The sequence below is a fragment of the Diabrotica undecimpunctata genome, chromosome 1 (genome assembly GCF_040954645.1).
Source record: "Diabrotica undecimpunctata isolate CICGRU chromosome 1, icDiaUnde3, whole genome shotgun sequence".
NCBI lineage: Eukaryota > Metazoa > Arthropoda > Insecta > Coleoptera > Chrysomelidae > Diabrotica > Diabrotica undecimpunctata.
This window is the reverse complement of record NC_092803.1, coordinates 65355592-65380672: the sequence shown is the minus strand read 5'-3', so window position 1 is coordinate 65380672 and position 25081 is coordinate 65355592. Positions and strand designations below refer to the sequence as shown.

The window sequence follows — 25081 nt, the reverse complement described above, 5'->3', positions numbered from 1 at the left end:
TGTTGCCTGGTGCATCCAGGTAAGCCAACGGTACTATACGAGCAACTACGAGCTATCTGCTTCAAATTCTTACTTGCTCGTTGAATTCTATTTCTTAGTTGTGCTTTGTAGACTTGTTGGAGATGGGCATCTCCATAGCATTTTTCTAGTCGAGTGAACAAGGTCTGGTAACATTTTTCTTGCACATAGCTTCAAATTGTCTAAGGTATATGGACCAAGAAGACTTTCTATCAAATGATAGCAATTTGAATCGCATATGATGTGTTGTTTCGTGTCTCGGTGATACCCTACAGGATATAAAACTACTACATTAACTGGTGGTAGCACTTTCGTATTGGTTATCATACTCTCTAAATTTTCTGCTTCTTCTAAAAACTGCTTCTACTAACTGAAACTGGAATGTCTCTGGATCATCTCCATTTTTGTTGACAACATCTCTCAGTCGTTCTTGAAGAATCTTCTTGGATCCGCTGCAGTCTTCATCTCGTTCTTCTAGGCCATATAAAAATCACTACTGAACTACGCGGATGTTCCCGACGAACAATACTTTTTAAAAGTTCAAAAGTCTTCTCAAAAGTCACTGCTTAATTTATTTTTAAATTAATAAATTATCCCACACATGACACCACTGTAACAATTTTAAATAAAACGAGCTGTTCTAATTTATTAAACTATTTATACAACACGATATTAGTGTTGTATAAATATTTCGTGTAATATAAAAACGAAGTACAAACAATAAAAATTACGAGTGAACTTAAACAAAATTGTCTGATATGGGGTATTATAGAAAGGAACAAATTGTGAATAAAAACTTGAGGAATACGTTCATATTCTTCACGAATTATGTTTTGAAGTTCTGCAAAGACTTTGTGGCTGGTCTGGTTGACTCCTAACCCTACGATGAAGTTCATCCCAAAGATATTCGATGATATTCAGATCAAGGCTGCAGGCTGGCTATTCTAAAGTATCAATTTCTACTTCCCCCAAGTAATTTTTCACGATTCTTGCAGTATGCGGTCGTGCATTATCATGCATAAAGACGAAATTGTCCCCAATAAATACACCAAATGAAAATAAGTTTAGTTCGAGTTTCAAATGAGATGCTAGCCCAAACCATGACAGCACCACCGCCAAACTTTCTTCTTTGGGACATACAAGCTTGGGCATATCAATCATTTCTCCGTCTCCAAACCATCTTTTGGCCATCGCCAGACTTTAAACAGAACCGCGATTCATTAGTAACGAGAATTCGGCTCCAATCCTGTATATCCCAGTGTTGCTGTTGTCGAGCAAAGATTAATCGATTCCTATAGTGTCTGGGTTGTAATTCGGGAACAATAGCCAGTCTTCTTGCCATTAGTCCTCTTTCATTAAGGCGTCTTCTATCCATTCTCTCACTTAAATTCACATTGCGAACCTACTGCAGATGGTTTCTTGTAGCAATTGCAGTGGAATGGCGATCTCTTAAAGGTTCCGTCACAATAAAACGATTATCTATTTGAGAGGTAACTCTTCTACGACCAGAACCAGGTCGACGTGAGTATGTACCAGAGATGGAAAGCTCTCCGTACTGTAGTTCTCGGAATACCTTAAGTTTGGGGTCTTGTAGCAATGCAATAATTCGAGCAACATCTACTGTAGATATCACCATATCTTAATTATTCACTTAGTCGAAATCCAATAAATGTTTTTAACTTAGAAAATAAACAGCGACTGCAGAAAACAAATAAAACTTTTATTTTTATTTTCGAAAATTTATAGGGTGGCCACTTTTTTACTATATATATATATATATATATATATATATATATATATATATATATATATATATATATATTATTCGAGAATCATCTCAACGAGCACTAACGGTAAGTTCTGAAAGGCCAAGTGTACTATTGCTAACCCCGGCGACCGTATATTCTGGAGTCATCTTTCTGAGAATTGTGAATTTTTATTTAAAAAGCAAAACCTCATCTGTCAATATAAATATAATAACTGTTGCTATAAGAAAACGTAAAGCTTATAACAAAGAAACCGCGATAGGATTGCTTAAGAGAATGTAGAAGAATTTTTTTGGTACATCATAAAGTTATTTTGGTAAAAGTGCGTAGAAAGGACACGGTGCAATAAAATATTAAATGTTACACGACCGTTAACGATTGTAGCGAACTTGTAGAACTTACGTAAGTATCTACTCGGACTAGTACAATTCATTTACCGGAATATAAATGTTAATTACTATATTCATTTTGTAACTTAACATTTTACATACAACATCGTACTTTCTTCACACTTTTACGTTAGAATGCTTTATTATGTTTAGTTTATGGAAATAAAGTACTTAATTTTACATTGACTATTAATTTGATATTGGTAGTTTTACTTTCAGTTAATAAGAGGCGACATGCCATGCGTATAGAGCAATGTTGTCAAAATATTGTATCGGATCGGATTTAAATTACATTAAAAATAAATTCAAGAATTAATAACTATTTTATATATCATTTAAAATATACAAACTATTCATAACATACTTCACTCTGTGATTTTTCTATTTTTTATTAAAAAAAATATGTGTTACATACAATTTCCCTATTATTCACGTATTGAAATATAAAATGGCAACTAAAAAATTGAAACTAAACGAAATTGCAATTCGTTGCTATATCTGTTAGACCATGAATATTAATTTGTTCTTCTATTTTTAGAGTGGGGAAGCGCTGCCCTCATCCCTGGAATGTCCTCTCTGCTTCGCAGAGTTAACGCCGGAAGAGTTTTGCGAATTGGAGGCTTGCGGCCATAGAGCGTGTGTACCGTGCTTCCAGCAGTATCTTCGCGTTGAAATCACAGAGTCTCGAATATGTATATCCTGTCCTCAATGCTTAGAACCGATGCATCCTAATGGTAAGAAAGTAATATATTAATGTCTTAATTATATTGAAACTGTTGGTCTAAACAAAATCTTCGATTTTGTCAATGTCTTGAAGAACTTATTTCTTCTTTAAGTGCTTTGTCCTCCACGACTTTTGGCGACCAGACGCATGATCTTTACGTTGTTGACAGTTTAGGTCGCAGCGGACATAAATAGTGTCGTGATACTGACTCCGTACCACTGACGGAGGTTCTTGGCCAGGATGTTCCTCGTCATCCAAGACATTCTATTTTTCCCTGATTAATTACATATAGTAGTTCATATTTTGAATTTCTCATCACGTGGGAAATGTACTCCAAGTTTATTTATTTCCATGTCTGCTACAGCCGATAAAAGTGTCTTTAAATTATCTGTATTAATCTGTATTAGTTGCTATTAACATTAATAAAAATTAAATTGTTGCATTGACAAGGTATTTTATTTTATAGATGCAGTTCTTTATCTCTCCTGTGTGTTGTTTGGTTTGGTTTTTAACAGAATACATTGCAGTGTATTGGCTGTTTTGAATGTTGTGATGTATTTTCCTATCCTTTTTAATTTTTTAATTTTTTCGATAAGCTTTTTACATATACATACGGTACTATTGTCATCTTCAAATCTCTTCAATCTTGTTTAAAAATAACAAGGTATAATCATTTTTTGTTAAAGCCTTTGTTAGCAGGTTTTTATCTTTCTGAAATGCATTTCCATTAGAGCAGGTGATGTGGGATCCATCATACAATGATTTAAGAATTTTTGATATTTATGTTGTGATTTGAATGATAATTTAAATATCTGTTGATGTGGTTTGGTTTCCTGTACATATCCTGTATTACATATCCTATATGATTTGTGGTTAACACGTCCAAAATAGGTAGTGAGTTGTTGTTTTCTTTTTCCATGGTGAATTTGATTGATTCTTCTTTACTGTTAATGTCCATCAACAATTTATTCAATGCTTCTTGTCCATGAAGCAAAATAAAGAACACATCATCCACATATCTCCACCATATTGTGAATTTTTGGTCACGGTTGTGCATAGTATTTTGCTTAAATTCCTCCTTCTGTATCTGTAGAGTAGGGAGGGCGAGTTAAGTTTCACAGCACTTAGGCCACAATTGACCCATTGTGGCCTAGACCCAAATTCCTCCTTGAAAATATCTGCTAATAATAGAGATAATGAAGAGCCCATTGCTAATCCAAAATATTGTTTGTAAAAATCGTTATCTGTTATCAATTACTTAAACTATGAATTGGGAGTAAAATAAGATGAAATTATATCAAGAATGTATAAAAAATTCCATAGAAGCAAATAAAATTAGAAAGTAAAAGTATTGTATTATTTAGCATACTATTATCTTAGTTAAATATTGATTACAACAAACATACAACGCGCTTCAACTTTTTCAGTTGAAGAAAGGCATGATAGTCGACTGCACCAGATCTTGAGAGTAATGAGGTTCGAGTAATTCGAACTTAAATCATAAATTTTTTTTATGGCAATATATATGATTTATATGCAGGGGTATTGTCCTGCAAAATCAAAATAACTGTGGAAAAATTTCTAAATTTTCTCTCTTTAAAATTATGTCATGCACTGCATCGATATTTACAAGAGTGGATACAGATAGTGGCTTTCTAAATAATTGATCTTCATCTTCAATGAAAAATTTACTGCTTTTGAAGTTTGCAATCCATTTTTTCACGGTTTTATACCAAAAACGTTGATCGCTAAGTGTATTAAGCATATCTTCGTAAATCTGCTTACCTCTTAACGCCTAATAGAGGTACTTCGTGATGGCTTGGTACTCAAATTTATAAATTCTCACAATTTTGGTCATCCTTTTTATTTTTCGCATTTTATTTTGCAACCCTGTTTTAACTTTTTGACGTTACACTTTACACTAACACTTCCAATAAATTATTATTCATTTAGATGGTAATGCAGTATTTTCGTTATTCACAGAACAAGTAGTATACGTAGATCAATACATCCTCGCACATATACAAGTCAGTAAATTATGGTTGGTATATTAATAGTTGTATAATGTATTAATCGCGTAATGTAATAGTATTAATTATTATCTTCGTTGTTTTTTAGAAATTCGTGCTGTCTTGGACAACACTGCCCTCTTCGAGAAGTACGAAGATTTCATGGTGCGCCGTGTTTTGGCTGTGGATCCCGACACGCGATGGTGCCCTGCCCCTGATTGCTGCTTCGCAGTCATCGCCAGCGAGTGCGCCAGCTGTCCCAAGTTGAAATGCGAGCGTCCTGGATGCGACTCATACTTCTGTTACCACTGCAAAGCTGAATGGCACCCTAACCAAACCTGTGACGCTGCGAGAGCTCAGAGATCACCGAATATTCGATCATCGTCGATTAGTTATAGTCAGGATTCGCAACATAGTAAGTATATGTAGTTGAAGAAGATTCATACTTATTGTTGGTCTCTCTCAGTAAAAATATAGTTATTTTGTAACGAGTTATGAAGGTTTTTCGGAGTAAAGTTCTGTAAAACTACGCCTTAACAGGAACCAAAATTCAAATTCAAACACATTTCAAAAAAGCTTCTTATAGAACCAAACATGAAAAATTTAACTCTTTAAGTGGACTCCTATAGGCAGCTGAAATTAACATATTATACCTAAGATAAAAACTTATGCTCCAAAAATAGACTGTAAACTGTAGTATTACGTCATTATCGATAGAAATATCAATGTATTAGATATGTATTGATATTGGGATACTTTCTCTTTGCAAACATACAAAGTCTTACACGGATATTAGGTTATACAACTTTTGCAAGAAATACATCATATAAATAAACTTTAAAAACGCATCTTCTTTCCGTGCCATATCCTCATTCAACGTTAGCGATTCGTTGAGATCGTAAGAGATTCGTTCTCTACCAGGCCCTCTGCTTCATTTTAATTTACTCTATCATGATAACATAGAATTTCGTATTTATAATTTCTCATCAAATGACCAAAATATAAGAGCTTTCTATGTTTTACTGTACAGATCAGCACAGTGATGCTTTCTGCACATGCGATGCCCTCTATATCATATGAAGACATCAGAAAGGTAGTCTGGGTATATACGTCTGGTTTCACCCATTCAGCTTAAGTGTGTATATTACGAAATATAAAAGAAATATGCACGTGGACTCTAGTATAGCAACAAAGTTGAGAATAACTACCAAGGTGATTATACAAAGCGACAATTAACCAAATAAATATACTATAGTCAATATGATAAAAAAGGTAAAATTTTCAGTGAGAAATAACAATCATCAAAATAAAACACAAAGGAGTAATAACCGTCACAGGCCGTAAATAAATTATCCTTATATCAGGTACTTAAAACTAAGTGAATAAATAGTTTTACTGAGTGAATTATCAATAAAAATCAGTTAATTAGATATGACATGAATAAACCTTGTTAATAAAGGCACACAAAATGCATTCAGCGATAAATATATGAATAATAATGAAATTAAGACAATTATTTACCACAAATTAAACTTTAGCACTGGAGCACTGCAACACCCTACTTAGGAGAGTTTCAAGAACAATATGATATAAAATAAGAACAATATAATATAAAATAAGAACAATATAATATAAAATAAGAACAATATAATATAAAATAAGAACAATATAATATAAAATAAGAACAATATAATATACGTATATATATATATATGTATATATATATATGTATATATATATATAATATATATATATATATATATATATATATATATATATATATATATATATATATATATATATATATATATATATGAAAGTTACCATCTTGGACTCTAAACATCAAATCCCCCAAGACACACTATCTCTTATAAAACACTGCATGTCTAATACATACTTTTCATTCCAAAATCATTTCTATCGTCAAATCAAAGGTGCCCCAATGGGATCTCCCCTCTCTCCCGTAATAGCTGATATTTTCATGGAACATTTCGAAACAGCAGCCCTGTCGTCATCAAATCTCAAACCCACCTGCTGGTTACGGTATGTTAATGACACTTTTGTCATTTGGCCTCATGGTAAAAACACGTTAGATCTCTTCCTCTCCCACCTGAATGGAATACATCCTAGTATTCAATTCACGATGGAAGTTGAGTCTGAAGCGTCATTGCCATTCCTTGATGTTCTTATTCAGAAAAACTTACCTCACAGTTTTTCCTATTCCGTGTACCGGAAACCCACTCATACAAACCGATATCTTAATGCCCAGTCACATCATCATCCCGCCCAACTCAATTCAGTTGTCAACACTCTCATTTCTTGTTCCATAAGACTTAGCGACAACAATCATAGGTCATCCGAAATTAATTCAATAAGGCAAACACTCTTACAAAACGGCTACCACAAAACCCAAATCAACAAGAGCATTCAAAAACATCTAAACCCCATTCCATCCAAAAAAGAAACCTTGCCGCCGGATCAACCCAAAATCTTTCTACTTTTTATTAAAGGTGTCACAGATAAGATCAGTAGAACTCTTCTTCCTCTAAATATCAAAACCATCTTCACTACTCACTCCAAGTTGTCCAATCTCGTCAGATCCGTAAAAGACCAAATCCCTAATGAAGACCATGGTGTTTGCGAGATACACTGTTCCAGTTGCCTACGTACATACATCGGACAGACAAACCGACGAATCCATAACCGTATTTACGAACATACTATATCTGTCAAACATTCCGATACTACTTCAGCCCTAGCCCAACATCATATTCAAACAGGCCACAAAATAGATTTCGAAAAAGCAAAAACCATCGCCCCCATCCGCTCCTTATAATCGAGAATCATTCGTGAAGCTATCGAAATCGAAAAACGGCCTAACAGCTTGAACACGCGCGATGACGCGAAACGATTGCCGGCAACATGGCGACCCCTGCTTCAGCGACCTCCCGCCCACACCGCTCAGGCCACGTTAGTTCAGACCACGTCAGCGCATACCGTTCCCGCACATACAGCGAGTATAAAAGCAGCCACAGAGGGTAAGACCGGTTGTCACTCGACACTGAGGAGTAGGCAGATTGAGACCTCAGTGCCGAGAGACAGTTCTTGCAATATAGAACACGATACTGGTACGTCTCGAGTGAGGGGAGTAGGCAGATTGAGACCCCGAACTCGAACCGAACCGTATCACTCTTGATAATGGCTCCAAAATGGGGGCCGAAACGTCGAGTAATAAATTCTATATATATATATATATAACATATATATATAACATATATATATATATATATATATATATATATATATAACATATATATATATATATATATATATATATATATATAACATATATATATATATATATATATATATATATATATATATATATATATATATATAACATATATATATATATATATATATATATATATATATATATATAACATATATATATATATATATATATATATATATATATATATATAACATATATATATATATATATATATATATATATATATATATATATATATATATATATATATATATATATATATATATATTGTTATGATGTGTTTTTTGTTTGAATGATGAGCAATGAGTATTTTTAATAATATAATATATAGGGTTTTTATCGCGGTTCTCAAAGAATTAGCTTGTAAGTACTTTTTTAAATTATCTTTATTATAACTATTATGAAACACACATATATATCTAACCTAGCCAATGTAAATTTAAAATAAACTATCTTTAAATGGATGTTCTTATAAAACTAATTAAATTCTATAGACAATGTTAAATTTAAACAAACTATCTTCAAAATTGAAATTGTTATAACACTAACTAAATTATATTAACCAAATTTTGTACCTTTCTTTCACTGAATGCCTAAATGAACTGTTTTCCACTATATAGATTCTAATCACCACTGAATGTCTTCGTACTTCGGTTATCCTTGTTTTTGTGAAATTACTTTTTCCAATTATCAGCTTCTACCAATTTAAGATATAGTTTTCTTCACCAGCATTTATACACCACCAGCAAACACCATTTATATTTATTCTTCTTTTCAATATACCAATATCCAATTATTATAAGTTGATTTATACTAATCTCCAATCATAATATAATTTTAATTCCTTCCAATGTCCATCCAATATTCTTCTAATATACTTTTATAATCTTCAATAATTATTTGTGTATAATTATAAATGTGCATTAAATATATGCATAATTTTTAATCTTCATTTAACTCACTATATTAAACAATTGGACTATTTGTACTTGATTCACTGACTCCAACTAACTTTCATATTTCTTATTAAACTGCTTGACTGACTTACTAAAACTGTGAACAATTGACTTCACTAACTAATCTACTAACTTTCATAATAAACTGCTTGACTTCTGACTAAAAAACTGCCATCTTGAATCCAAATCACGGGTATTTATATCTTTTGGATATTCTAGAACCATCTCGTAAGATATCATGTTCCATTTAGTTCTATTTAATACATGTCTGAATTTTCTGGAACAAACCATTTCGCAAACATGGCCATCTCCGGTGATCGGTGATCCAGAGAATTCCATTCTTTTCTATTAATAATTTTGTTGACATTTAGGCTTTTCAGATCAGAATAAACATTCAAATTAGTAACTAACACTCTAATTTAATAAAATACACATTTCAAACAATATAACCCCACTTATATTCGTAAAATTCTTAAAATGACACTTAGGAATGGAGGGTATAGTGTGTTGCCTAGTCACATGGCTCACTTAAAAATATCTACAAAATCATAACTACTAAAATACAACTTTTTACAATTATTATATGCTAATTTCTTAAAATGCCCTCACATAAATAATTTTATAAAATTCTCTAGTATATAACTTATTTAAAACAACCAAATATCTAATATTATGTAGTATATAACTTATAAATTATTTTCTATAAACCCTAATCGTATCAATATATATATATATATATATATATATATATATATATCTATATATATATATATCTGTATATATGGCCTTATGGCTCTATATAGAACAAATCCGTTTAACTTCGCGTGCTCGAATCGGTATCAATAGAGTGTTATGACCCAGTTCCCAAATTCGAACTCGTAAAGTCCGACGAATGTCCAAATCTTGATCACTGCAGTGTTTAGCGTACAGACTTGCCATGTACTTTGGTGGACATGAAAGGAAACGATTTAATATTATCGTTAAAATTATTAGATTAAATATAGAATTGAAATATCAATAATAACTACTTTTATAGAGTTTGAGAATTCGATGCGAAGCTGTCGTATTATACGGACGTGTTTTTGGATAAATCTGCAAACCTTCAAAGGATGGACGACTGTATACAAAGATCTGGTCTGAGAAAAAAAGCCACATCTCAAGACAGCCAAACAAAAATATAGAAAACGTCACCAATAAAGTGGAACTACCCAAGAAACTCAAAGCAACCTGGAAAACCAACTTTATATATTTCTAACAGAGTTCAAAAAAATGTTTTCATAACTGCTTAAAAAGAATAGTAATAATAATACTAACAATGCTTACGGGTGTAATTAATAAATTAACGCAATGAAACACTCACTTAAAATCGCTGCACTAAACTGTGATGAATTTCAAAAGGTAATAAACAACGGTATCAACCTAAACCAAAAATCAAGAGAAGCAGTAGTACAATATTAAACAACATGAATTTAAAAGGCAGCCTGGAAAGCTCCCCCTCATACATTAAATGAACCATAGTTTCAAAATATACATATAATAGAACTTTTGCAAGACAAAAACGAGCCCTTGCAAGACCAGTCAAGCCATCAAAAACAGGGTCTGCGTTTAACGTGGTCGCCATTTCGAGTAATGGTCAGTATGTTCCCTTTCAATTCAATCTTAAATTATTGACATTACGTCATTTTCATTTTTATTTTCACAACCTTTAACATATCAATTCAAAAGATTTGATACCTTTTAAAAGTGGTTATTTACAAATGCTTAAGTTTCAGTGATGATGGTCTGATAGGACCGAAAACGTTTTGAAGTACTCATTTTCATTATTTTAGTAATTTTACAAATATATCACACTAGAAGAAGAAAAAAATACATAGTTTGAGAATCATGCGCAATCACAATGTTAACATAAAAATCATTCAAGAATGGATAAATACTTTAGATACTACAATAACACTAAGAAAATCCTTGGATAATGGGCAGAATATCACAGGACTAGTCTAGGAAAAAGAAATATTAATATTAGTTATCAGATCTTTCAAGTAATGTGATCTTACTAATTAATATTTTATGTTGTCAAAGTTCTTAGGCTTAAGTAGACTTTTTAATTATTTAATTTAAAGATTGTAAATTTTAAAATTTCAAACAATTAGATATTACGCAGAGTAAAAATGTGAAATTATAAAAAATACCAGAATTAAAAAATTGCAATACTTACAGAAAACGCCAATTCAGGTTAAGTTTCTTCGCGTAGGTTTTAAAAGACCCACTTTAGCGACATTATTTAAGTAAATCATTGCAATGAAACAGTGGAGGCGTAAATCTGTCAGAAAAACAGAATTCATTAACTAATATTAACAACAAAACAGTAACGAATAACTCTTTAAAGATATTCCACTGAATGAATGTGCTTCACCGGTTGTAGGTGTCTAATAATTTTGAGGTGAAAATTTACGTTTGCTGAAGATTGTATTAATAGAAGGCAAATATTGTTTTGTTAGGGCGGATTAAGCTAAGCAGTTTATAAACGGAAATAAAGGCAAAATATTCTGTCAGAATTCTGGACAAACGATATCGTTGCAATTAAATGGTTACCCTCAGCACCTATAGACAAATTTACGAGAGGATTTCAGTACAGTGCTTATGAGAAGCGACGTTCCTGCTTAGGCCGCTAGGCACGTTCATAGTCTGCAGGTGTGATACAGGACCGCGTTGGCCCTACTGTACGATAACATTAAATCATGCAATCCTATTAGAAGTAAATGTAACATTATTTACAACTTCAAGATTTTGCAAATTACACAGAATTTAATAAAACTTAATTTAATAATAAACTATTTTTTTTGAAATCTTTTTTACTAAATTATACAGGGTGTAACAACAGAACGGAGACTACTAGGGAAACTGCTACAAAAAAAAAAAAAAAAATTCGTAGCTCCGTAGTGGCTACAAATTTAAATTGTTAATTTATATACCGACAGGATATATACCAACTTGGATCAATTATTACTATTAACAGTCTCAACAATTATTACAAAGAAAAGTGTGTATACACCAAAGAATAAAATTACGCTAATAAAAGAATAAAAATTTATGTAGCCTAAACGCTACCTAATGAATAAAGATAAGACTTACAATAACAGTGTCTGGACTCTACTCCATTTCGGAAAAATCGTCCTCACTGGAACTGCCGGTGTTGGCTGTGATAATCACCGGTAGGATATCTTCTTGTAGGCTGTCAGCTATCCACATTTCTTTTTCAATTCTGATGACATGCTGTATATAATTTTGCCACTATTCAACAGAGACATTGGCAAACGCTTCATGGATGAGTTGTTGCACATGACCTTTTTTAAAGTCAGTGTTTCGGGCTGAAACGTAATGTTTAACTTGGCTCCAAACCATCTCTATTGGATTAAGCTCACAATGATAGGGAGGCAATCGTAATACTTCTACGCCGTATTTCTCGACCAAAGTTTCGATGTTATACTTGTATATATCTGCATAACTGTTTGCTACATCCAATAGTTCTGACTTTAAATAATCTTCTTCATAAAATATATCCTTCTCTCGTAACCATTCTTGAATTTGTTGTTTGTTCCAGGAGCTTCTTGGGAAATTTTGTTTGCATGAATGATATGGAGCATTATCCATTACTACCACATTTTTTTCTCCTTTTGGGAAGTTTGAGATTAGTTTATTTTCAAACCAGTCTTCGAAAGAGTCGCCGTTCATTTCGTCATGGTAGTCGCCTGAATCTTTTTTTGCTAAAAATACACATTCTGAATTTGGTAGAAAACCTCTATCAGATCCAACATGTAACAAGACAAATCTCGGACCTCTTTGTTTTGGATCATTTAGACCAGTAGTCAAGCCTTTCAAAAATACATCCTTATAACTGGTTATGGTTGAATTCATCCATACCTTATTTACTGTATGTCCGATATTTACCCAACTTTTATCCAAATAGAAAATATTGTATCCTTGATTTCGATAATTCTGTATTTTTCTAAGAACTTTATGCCTCCAATTTATTATGTTAGGACGTTCCATCATTACTGCTTTCTTTCCTCTTTTTTCATAAACAAACACCATCTCTCGCAATAGTCGATATAGAGTACTTTTGGAAAATTTAGGCAAATGTTCGTGTAAATTAACGGCATCCAGGATAGTGTTATGATTTTTATTAATTCTAATTTATTATATTGTTCTTATTTTAATTTATTAAAAAAAAACACGATAATTTATATCAATTTATTAAACCACTGTACAACAATTTATTTGACGAACGTTACAATTAAATCGCGAGCGCGAGCTTCTTTTTAACTGTTCTCTTCCCAACAAAATTTCTCTTTTTATATAAAACTCCGTTAGTTTCGGAATTCACTATAGCAGACATGAATTTACAACATTGTTGGTGGTGTTGACAAGAATAACGGGAACGCCATCGAATAAACTAGAAGGCGGTCAACGGCTAAAACTAGTTTTTCAACTGCTTGGAACCCTCGAGATGGATGACTCATCATAATTCGGGTCTAGAGGCTTCTGGTAAACAAACGCCGAAATGACTACAACAAAAACAGAATTAGTCATAATATATTTACAGTTTTATAGGCTATGATATGTATTATCGTAACAATAGCTTTGATTGTGGGAAGTATGTTCTTTAAGAAAAATTCCATGTGAATTTTTGACACTACCATTGATAACTGATAACAAGAAAATTTTGACAATGAATCTGCAATCAATAATAAAAAAAACCAGAATTTAAGACCGTTTTTGATACACTTGGACCTAGCTTTATTTGTGGCGGAAACTTAAATTTAAAACATCTAATGTGGGGCTCTAGACTTAATAATACCAAAGGCCGTGAACTACAAAAAGAAATACTAATAGATAACCTAAACATAATATCCACATACTGACCTGGAGACTAATTCCAGATGTTCTCGTTTTTGCTGTAGTGAAAGGAATAAGCGAGAAAAACCAAAGTCTTGTTATGATTTATGCTCTGAACATTCACTGATTATTATAACCGTAAGTAAAAACATATCAACAACAGAAAGGAACTGTCTATTACGCAATAATAAAACAAATTGGAGTTATTTTAGATATCAAGTAAACAATCAAATCAATTTAGACATACCACTAAAGACGGATAAACAGATCAAACATGCAATAGTTTAACACAGTTGTGCATGAAGCATTATGGAACTCAACACCGTTACCTACAAACCCTCATATGAATAAAAACTGTTTCAATATAATACATGAAAAAGAATGTTCAGAAAACAATGGTAATTAACAAGATCACCTCATAGCAGACCTTAAGAAAGCACAAAAAGAACTAAAAAAATTGATAATGGAAGAAAAAAAAGCAATTTTTCAGAGATACTTACAAAAACTAGATCCAACCTAAGTCACTGACTACTGGTTATTAACTACTATGAAACGCCGAAACATTGCGACACACTTTAAAAAAGTTTTTACGCCAAATGTCGTAAATACTCACTACAAACTGAAGAAGACATTATTTCAGTACTTGCCAAACCTTATCAACTAGAACTTCATGAAAAAAGATTCGCAAAAACGAAGTAAAAAATATAGCAGAGAAAGGCTTCCAATTTCTGACATAGTTATTTAACTCTATAAAGTGCATCCGAATTGTTCACAAAAATTTAGTGCTCAACAACAACGCAAAAGTTCCGTTAGAGTTAATGGATTAGTACTAAATGTGTATAAGCATGTGTCAAATATAGTCAATATTGAAGACTAAGTTTAAAAAAGGGTTACATCGCTGGATACTTCTCGGCATGCCATGAGACTTGAATTGTCAATCCTATTATTATTGTGTATTATCTACCTAAACTTTTAGGTTGAGATTATATAGATTGTAATAAAAGTGGGGTTAATAAAAAACCTACTGATACACTTACATATATGGCGAATGTAAATCAATGTATTCCAAAGCTTTGGTACAACTTAAAAAAAACCGAACAAAATGTATAAAGTATTACTACTGCGAATAAGAAAAAATTTATATTTTCAGTGTTCTTCATATATTTATGATTTCCTTGTTTGTTTCAGGAGATGATATAAAACCATGTCCTCGTTGTCAAGTGTTGATAGTTAAAATGGACGATGGTTCATGTAATCACATGATGTGCGCAGTGTGTGGCGCAGAATTTTGTTGGCTGTGTATGAAGGAGATCAATGATCTTCACTTCCTTAGGTAAGTATCAAAAAACAAGTGAGAAACAAAATTAGTATACTCTAAATATGCTCTAGTTTCTAGGTTATGCTGAGTCTAGACAGCTTACAGATATGTTGTTGGTTTCCGTTTATATATTAATGATATAACAGAATATGGGAGCATATAACATCCTTCTCACTATATAACGATCTCTAGAAAGAGCCGCAATATTTTATTCCAATAAAACACTCAAAAATATTCCAAATGCATTAAAATAGCTTAAAATGCATAGCAATAGTACTAGCCCTAGGCTGTTTAGTTTGTTTTCAATTAAGAGCTGTAACTAATTTTATAAAGAATTGACAGCTTGAATTTTAACGTGGCATATATTCAGTAATTACTTCGCAAGAGTAGAGCATATTAAATGCTGTGCTAGAGCAGAGCAATGGTAAGATGATATCAAATAGAGAATTTGACAATAAAAAATTAAATATCGATAAATGTTGCAAATAAAAAGAGTAAGAAAGTAAACGAATTATTTTTATATGGACCAACGGAAGACAACATCTTCCATACGTTATCTTTTAAAACAATTTCTTCAAATTTTTTTTTAAAGTCAGGTCAATTAACATCTTATATTCGGTACATTAATATTTTTGACTCAGTTTTCTTTAAGTTTTAAGCAAAAGCTCGCACTGTTTTTGGCGATTTATGTGACATCTGCGTTTAAGCAACTACCACCGTGTGAGTATTGGCAATACTCTACGAGACCAAACGACCCCTTAGAAAACTATAAAGACTCTAGAACAATGTCTCAGCTCCCGAAACTTCTCATATTTTTCATATTAAGAAATTCAGCAACATTTACACGAAGCTATCCATGACGCTAATGGATTGTAACGGACGATATATGAAGACGGTGGCAGACATTGTGACTAAACACTGTCAACTAAAGAAACACATGTACTATAAAGGTAAGTTGAATGAACCATTTATATCTTTTCTGGATATAAAGTACTTGGTGACATGAGCCAAGTACTCAACGACAAAACAAGTACTCAGTAAGAGAAATTGTTCTATCAGTACTCATAATAATGTAATTGCTGGCCTTTATCAAGACACAGACTTCTTGATGGAGTTAAGAGATATGTATAGATGAAGTTTGAATACCGAAAACGAAAAAAGCAAATTGTTGGCATGTATAATGATGCAACTACTAAAAATCCACGAAACTACGAACAAAAACGGTACCTAATTAAAAAGAGACCAATGGATGATGTATATTCAATAGAAGCTGTTTACCAGAAATTACCAATCTTAATAGTAATTATTAATCTTATTAATGAATGTTATAAGATTATTTCTATATAACCAATAAACGGCATGAAAAGTAGAATTTGCTCTTTATTTGATTTTTTTAATCCTTTTTTTTATTTCAGTCCGTCTGGTTGTACTTTTTGGGGGAAGAAACCCTGGTCAAGAAAGAAAAAAATCCTTTGGCAATTGGGTACGTTAGTGGGGGCACCTGTAGGCATTGCGCTGGTGGCAGGAATAACAGTTCCAGCTATGGTTATAGGTGAGCAAACCTAAATACATTTTTTATGCATGATTACTTTCTTGTTTGTGTCAACATAAAAGTTCTATATAAACTTGCAAGTCGAAGAAGTAAACATGTACGGTTTAACATTGGATTGATTGCTATTATTTCAATTGGGACATACAAAGTAACTTTTGTATATGTAACATTGCTACCTCACCACGTTAGCAAAGGCAAGAACAACCCATTAAATTTTATAGCTTATCCCGATCAATTTTTATAGTTCCGTTAATAAAATACATTATCGATTTAGAATGGTATTATTTGTTGAGGAACGTGTATTTATTGCCAAACCTTTTTATTTCATCAGTGCCATGCAGTTTTGCAAGATGAATCTCATACATTAATTTCTTGAAGTTCTAACACCAATATTATAGGCAACATAAATGGGAATATTACGAAGATAATTTACATCAACAAGGAACCTAAGAAAACCAGAAAAAAAAAACTATAAATCCCAATAGTAGGTTTTTAGGTTTTTTTTATGTATTCATTTATCATTTAATTATGAGGTTATGTTAGGCCGTTTTTGCTTTTTTGACTTTTCCGTTTTAATGGGATCTCAATAAATATCAATTTTCTGATTTATTTCTTTTTTATGTGGTTTAATAATGCAATATGTAATACATATAAACCAATCTTAATTTTTCTATGTTCTGTGAGCTCATTGTATTTTGTGTTACATTTACAAGGAAAGAAAATTGAAATATTTTATCATTCGCTTTGTAGGCATTCCAGTTTGGGTTGGTAGGAAGCTGTTCACTAGGTATAAATCGTCAGGAAAACACAAACGAAATGCTGCCATCGTTGGAGGAGTCGTAGCATCGGTAAGTCTTTATTTTACTAAACTGTATTAATGATAATGATATAGAAAAAAAAAATATGAAAAAAAAACTCACCTACTACCAAATCAAAATCGTTGCCATCTCTTGGTTAATAGATAAGGCTTTATAAGGAACAGCGAATTATTGATTCTGAACGATATTGAAAATTTTATGAAAATATTAACACCCACCTATTACTTCAAAGTTGTAGTGCCATCTCTTGGTCAATAGATAAATTTTATAAAGGACAGCGAATTATTGATTCTAAAGGTATCTAAAGATTTCTGTATAAATAAGGTCTGTATATCGATCTGTTTTAGACAAAACGTTTTAAAATAATTTCAGATATTTTGATGCATTTGCAGTTTATTATGTTGAACAAATCTGGATTCCTAATTTTTAATATTTTAAATGGAAAATGATACACATGAGATTCATTCGCCTCTTTATTTTGTTTTGTGTATGGTCTTTTATCCGTTTTTTGTTTTTTTATGAACGCCATCTATGAGGAAAAAGCTAAAATTCGCGGTTTCGGGAAAATATTTGTATTTATGGGATGTATTTGAAATTTTTATGTATTGCAGTTATTATAAAATAGATCGTGTCTATATTTATACTGTCCTAATGTATATACACGAGTGACGAAAATATTCATAAAAATCAAATGTTGGTGTTTGTTTTGAACTTTATACTTTTTCTTTTATCACAACTTATACTCACTTGTAAGTTCGATTTTGTTTTATGTGAAGGAGAGTATTTTTTTAATTAATGTCTGCAATAAAGTCATTCTTCTGTAACCAAAAATTAAACCTAAACTTACGTCAAATAATGATAAAATGTTATATTTGGTGAGTGTTGTTAATGGCTGCGAGACCTCGGATCTGAAGACTGTTCAGAAATGTAATTTTAAATAGGGAATATACCATGTATCGTACATGATTAGACACGTATTTCACTGGAGAATTCAGACACTCATTTCAATCAATTACAAATTTTTTCCGTCACATCAAAAACTACATTAAAACTATATTTGCAACATTATTAGGAAACTTTATTAAATGTAACGTAAATAAAATGAACTAATTTGTAAATTAATAAATTCATAATTTTAAACAATTTACTCATCAGCTGTAATTATTACTAAACATTCAAATGATATTCACCTGTTCGAAATGACGACGAACATTTTGAAGCATTTTGGATGTTACTAGACTATGCACTATATTTGTCGTCTTTCTAGAGTTTTTCTAATAAAACAGGAATAGTATTATAAACCTTGCTTTTAAATAACCTCATAGAAAGAAGTCCAAAGGTGGTAAATTAGGGGATCTTGGTGGCCATTCAATAAAATTCTTCGTCCTGCCTTACGTTTACGCTATAATGCAGATGTCCGCCGTCTTGTTGGAAAACAAATCCTCTTCTGAGTATCTGTTATCAATTTCGATTATATTGTGTAAAAATGGAATCAACTATGCGCTCTAATAATTCTAGATCTCTTTCTCCGTTCAAATTGTGTTGCAAAAGGAATAGCCCAACAATACAACTTCCATAAATTCCTGACTTTGATTATCGCCAACCCAATAACACCAATTGTGTCGATTTACAATAGCATGTAGAAAAAAGAACATTTATCCGAAAAACAAATATTAAATTGAAAGTTTGGATTACTATTGATTTTCTGTCATGATCTCACAAAACTCTAGTCGCCTGTCTGGATCATCTTCATTTAATTCCTGTACCAAGTTTATTTTGCAGGGATGAAATTTGTAATGTTTCATTACCCTGCGGACAATAGTGCGCGAAAAGCCCGATTGTTAAACTATTTTTTAGTACTTGAAGTAGGTTCCACAATGGCATGGTCTAAAATTGCTATTTCCGCCGCTTCAGCCCTAACACGTTTTTCACATCCCCTTTTTATCAGCTGCTGAACCCGTTTCATGAAATTTTTTGACTTGATGAAGTTGATTAAATAATTTCACTGTTCTCCTTGCACAATATCCACTTTCAAAAAATATGAAAATAATTTCAACGCGTTCTGCGATACAATAGACCATTTCGAACGCATTTAAACAGTTCAAATACCTAAACTTTTTGCAAATTTTTTTTAAAGCAGTTTTTGACGTTATTAAAAAAATTGTCATAAACCTAGCAAAACACAGGCGTTGCGTTTTGTTTTTAAGGGGTTTTAATTTTTAATAAATTTATACAAGAACAGAGTTAATACGAAAATAAAAATCATGGATACCATGGGCACTGGAAAAAAGGGGGTTGACAAGTGATAGATGTCCATATCGTTGGAATAAAAATCGACCTATTTCAGTATTTTAACAAAATCCAATGAATATTGCCAAATATCAGGTTGGACTCTTGAGTGGCTAACCATGTATGAGTGAATGCGTTGTTACTAAGTAAATTTAGCTTCATTATCTTTATTAAGAATTACATATTACATCCGAAAGGCTGTTATACCTCGGGTGGATTCTGATCCGATAAACATGAGAATTTACCCTTTTTAATAAAATTTTCCATTTCACTCTGATTTAAACTCGCGACAGCTGAGTTTCCACACTCACCAACAGAACGCTGTGATCACTGCACTACCGTGACGTTATTTTTAAATATATTAAGCAGACATAATGTTTGTTTGGTGATTTAGGGTGTTAGCAAATTTGCGTTAGGTAACTTCTGGACTTTTCCCTATATTGAATTGAATACTATTGTTGCAATTCTATGGTCCTATCTAATCGAATGTTCTATAAATTTTATTCGTTTACGGTTGCATCTAATCAGCTATCAGTATTTACCTCTTTTAAAAGGACAATAGGGTTTTGATGATTCTGGCTAATGAGTCTAAAGTTAAATATATTTTTTTAGTAAAATGCTTTGATATTTTTCTGCAGATGTCATTATTGCGAATCCAGTTTTTCCAAATTCTGTCAAAGAGTACATCAAATAGCTGCCTGGTCAAACGATCTAAATTTATGTATCTGGGTTATTTCCTTCCAACTCTTATTTATTTGAATTCTTAACTACATTACATTGTACAAAAGCTGTTTTTTTGTGTTATGTATGTTTGTATGCACATACATTTTATGGCCAAAACAATTAATACATCTGAAGATACAATGGAACATGTTCAAAGCTTAAATATTATCTTTGTATGGCATTAAGCCACAATTAATTGTAATGAAAATTACATTTTTAACTAATATTTGACGTTTCGTTTTCCACTCCGGAAATGGTCTTCAAAAAAGATTATTTAATAAAATTCTGCGAAAATGTATGACCAAAAAAGTTGTTGCTGGTTATGATTTTTCAAAATTAACCGTCTTAGTTGCCTCGATCTTGCAAACAATAGCGTGCTTTAAGTTCAAAAAATATCTGAGAGTGGCGTTTGCACCCTCGGTATATCAAATTCTGACTTTATGTTTTTTGTGTTTTTATGTATTATTTGTTTGTGTAATGTGTGTTTAATTAGATTATATGTTTGTGTATTGTGTGTTGCATATATATTGTGTATAATTGTAGATTATATGTTTCGACTTTCTATTAATCCGCTATTGTTGGTGTATTCTTGTTGTCGACTTCTGTCAACCAAAGCCTGCTACATTCTGCTGATAGGTTTGCTACACATTTCTCTTCATTGCAGGATGAGAGCTGCTTCTTTGACATTTCTCTTTTTCATGTCTGTTTCTTTCATGATTATTAATGCATCTTTCCGTTGCTTTTTACTCTGATTTGTCGAAGTCTGTTTTTATATATGTTTTATGCTCATTTATCCTGACACTTAGTGGTTGTGCGGTTTCCTCCACATAGAAATTGTTGTATTCACAAGTTCTTTGATCTTTTTTGTGTGTTTTTGGGTGTGGTTTTGCATAGGATAAATCTGTTTATTGGTTTTTTTGAATGTTGTTGTCCTACCCTTTTGAATTTTGTTGAAATTGTGATCTTTCAATCCCTTCTTGTGAGTATATCTGGAATGCTTGTTTTTTGTGTTTTTTAATTTCCTTTATTCTATCTTGTAAAATTCCTTGTTTGTAAACGATTTTTTAAAATAATGTTTTTTGAAAACGATTTTCGGAGTAGAAATCGAAACGTCAAATGTTAGTTAAAAATATAATTTTCATAACAATTAGTTGTGGCTTAATCCCATACAAACATAATATTTAACTTAGATATGCCACAAGAAAACAGTTTCAGAATGTTCAAAGCGTTTAAAAATCAATTTTTATTTGTTTTGGTTGAAATAAAATAAAGAATTGCTTGAGAGCAGATGAGAATAAAACTTAAGATATAATTTTAGCTATATTTTCGCATTACATGAGCATTTCTGTAGTTTCTAATAATAATCACATTAACCTCGCCCATCCCCTTTGAGTCCCTCAACCACCTGGCGGTGTACGTAGAGCCATCCAGACCGTCGGCTGCGAACTATGGGATCAATACGGGGGGCGGTGACGGAGCCGATCGGGTCCTTCCCCCGTTCGGTACGGATGCTGCCGCCCCTCCACATCTCATTCCTCCGTACGCGATAGTATCCAGAATCCGGAGGATCCCGAGAGGATTCCCCCTTCGGTTGTCTCGATCTATTTACGACCTTCCTATCCGCCGCTCGCGGCCTGGGCCGCCAACGAGAAATCTTCTTAGTTTTGGTAAATGAAATATGACGCAGCAGGTCAGTAACGAAGACGAATTAATTATGTTTTTGGTGAATTGCTCCAGCTGAAAAAAGGATTGAAATTGTAGCGTAAAAATTAGCTGAATAATGAAACTACGATCTAAACCTATATAGACCAATTATTTTAGCTATAATTTATACACAAATAGCTTTTATAGTCTCTAAAGTCATTATATTGTATTTTTGTGAATATTTGTGATATATTATTGATACAGGTTTGTATTATTCTGATGTCATAGGACTTTTTTATTTTATCAAACGACGCCGTCCCTTCTTGATTTTGTCTCTCGATTTTGCAATAAATTGTCATAATTAGCATTTATTCTATCCTCTTTTCTGGGCTGGACTATACTTAGAAAAGAGGAATCTATCCTCTTTTCTAAGTATAGTCCAGTCGTCAGAGATTTGATCTCTAAAAACGAGACGAACAAGCTGAAATTTTGGTACCCCAAAAAGATGCGAAAAAGTTTGCCACTCCTACCCCCGGGATTTCCTCTAAAATATACATTCGTAGAGGGGCATAAATGTTTTAATCAAGAAGTGCAGCTTTCGTATGCAATTTGCCGCAAATAAACTCAGTTTCTATAAAGCTCTCAAATAAATAAACGTTGCGCAATTTTTGCCATTTTTACGATTCTCAGGAGATCAATAAAATTGATCACTTCTATTGACCGGTCGCTGTTGAATTTCTACACACAGCTTTATAAAAACTAACTTCATTTGCGACAAAATGCAAAAATCGCATAGAAAAGCTGCACTCTTTACCTTCAAAACGTATTTTGATTTTTGTCGATAGGACACTGATCAAAAGATATTGAAATTTTACTGTTGAGTTGATTCAAATTTTATTTAAAAAATTGATTTCGCGCTCGTATCTGATATTTAAAATTGCCGGTGGCTTCGAGCGTTGTTTCTGAGAGAATGGTTCATTCTACAGAAAAAGTGTTTATAAGCACGTTTATTAAAAATTGTCTCAGCTATATTTATTGTTTGAAACATTTTGTTCTGTGGCGTAAATATTCTTGGTATCGATGTTTTCCGTTTTCCCCTCTTCTTTAGTGGCGGAGACACCGTGTCTATCTAGTAGTTGGTTTCGGGAGTATATTTGTTTATTCAGGTTTTATCGAAACTTAAATAACAATTAAGGCACTAAGCGCGTCAATTTTTCCTTTTAACCTCTTATATCCGGCATCTTACTCACTTTTAATCGGTGTCGTTCAATAAGACAGAATAGTGAACCTTTTTAATCACAATCAGTTCGGTTGGTGCAAAACCTTTCTAGTCAAGATACTTTATCGCAATTGTCAACTAATTTTTCCCATTGCTTAAGAAATCACACGAGACGTTTTCTTTGGTGTCTCACTGTCAAAAACATGCCAATGAACATATCGCTTTGTATTCTCATACGTAACCAATTAAAAGATGATTATATAACGACTAGTAACTTTGCCCGTCGCAGGCGACGGGGGATCCAATCAATTGACAGTCAGTCATCAGATTTTTAAAATAATAAAGTTTTTGCATATAAATCAAGTAAATATAAAGTATGATCTGGTGCACTTCTGACCTCACATCATATTTTTTTACTATACCCTGTATTTATATATATATTGTTTTCACGCTATATACATTATATGTACTATACGTCCCACGCCGTTTGATTTGATGCGTCATGTGCTAGTATTAGCCTAGTTGTTTATTTTATAATCAGTTAGAGGCCTTTTTCAGGTCAATAAAGCAAATTTATCTTATATTTACCTTATGCTCTGTTTAGTGCCCTTTGGTAGTCGCCTTGTTTTTTTTCTTTGCCTTGTTTTTATATTAATACGTTATTTTACGTGTGATACACACGTTATTTAACTTGTGATACGTTAATTTAACGTATCACTAGATATGTTGTAATGCCCTCTTAACAATGCCGCAATGAATGTTTTTTCTGTCTCAACATATTCGCTACCCCCTCTCCTTTCCAATAATGTATCATAATCTATCATAATATCCAAGAGGCTCAAAAAATGACCAGAATGAACCTTAGCATTTTCGAAATTTTCGATTTTCGAAAAAATTAATTATACTTTAAAGTAGTCACATTTCTGATTAACATTATTTTAATCATCAATTTTCAGAATGGATTAGCAATAAATCATTCCTATCGTTTCAAATACAAAATATGATTGAAATGTCAAATGTTGGTAGTTCAGATTTCTTTCCTAGGTGGCGTCATTACCTTACTGGACAAACAGTGTGACTTGTCATCATGGCCTTTTATATAGATAGATAGATAAGATTGCTCCAAATTAGCGTAATCTCTGTGTGATGAGATCGGGCTTATCGATCCAAAAAGTAGCAGAATACCCAATGAGCAAGATTCACGGTAATTTGGCGGATACTTGGGTATCACGAATAGAAAAAAAATACAAGGATCTTTGCATTTTGGTAGCAATCAAGGTAATATTCAACGCTTCTTTTTCGACATTTCATTTTTTTAATTTTTTGTACTTTCCTTCCTTTCTCTCCATTACTTGATTGTTTGAGATTTTTTTGATGTTCCGCTTTTTTTCTCATTTTTTTGTATATCTCGCTCTCACTTGTATTTATTTTATTTTATTATCCTTATAATATAAATTTATTTAAA

At 32.2% G+C, this 25081-nt stretch overlaps 1 protein-coding gene across 7 annotated transcripts in view; it reads left to right on the top strand.

Moving 5' to 3' along the window:
• LOC140450210 (E3 ubiquitin-protein ligase RNF19A-like) overlaps positions 1 to 25081 on the top strand; it is a 246140-nt gene that overhangs the window by 158885 nt on the left and 62174 nt on the right. For all 7 annotated transcript variants that reach the window (XM_072543693.1, XM_072543721.1, XM_072543729.1 and 4 more), the window contains 5 exons: positions 2712 to 2907; positions 5016 to 5321; positions 15242 to 15386; positions 16787 to 16923; positions 17674 to 17771. In XM_072543693.1, the coding sequence (XP_072399794.1) occupies positions 2712 to 2907; positions 5016 to 5321; positions 15242 to 15386; positions 16787 to 16923; positions 17674 to 17771 (882 nt within the window). The remainder of the gene's footprint in view (positions 1 to 2711; positions 2908 to 5015; positions 5322 to 15241; positions 15387 to 16786; positions 16924 to 17673; positions 17772 to 25081) is intronic.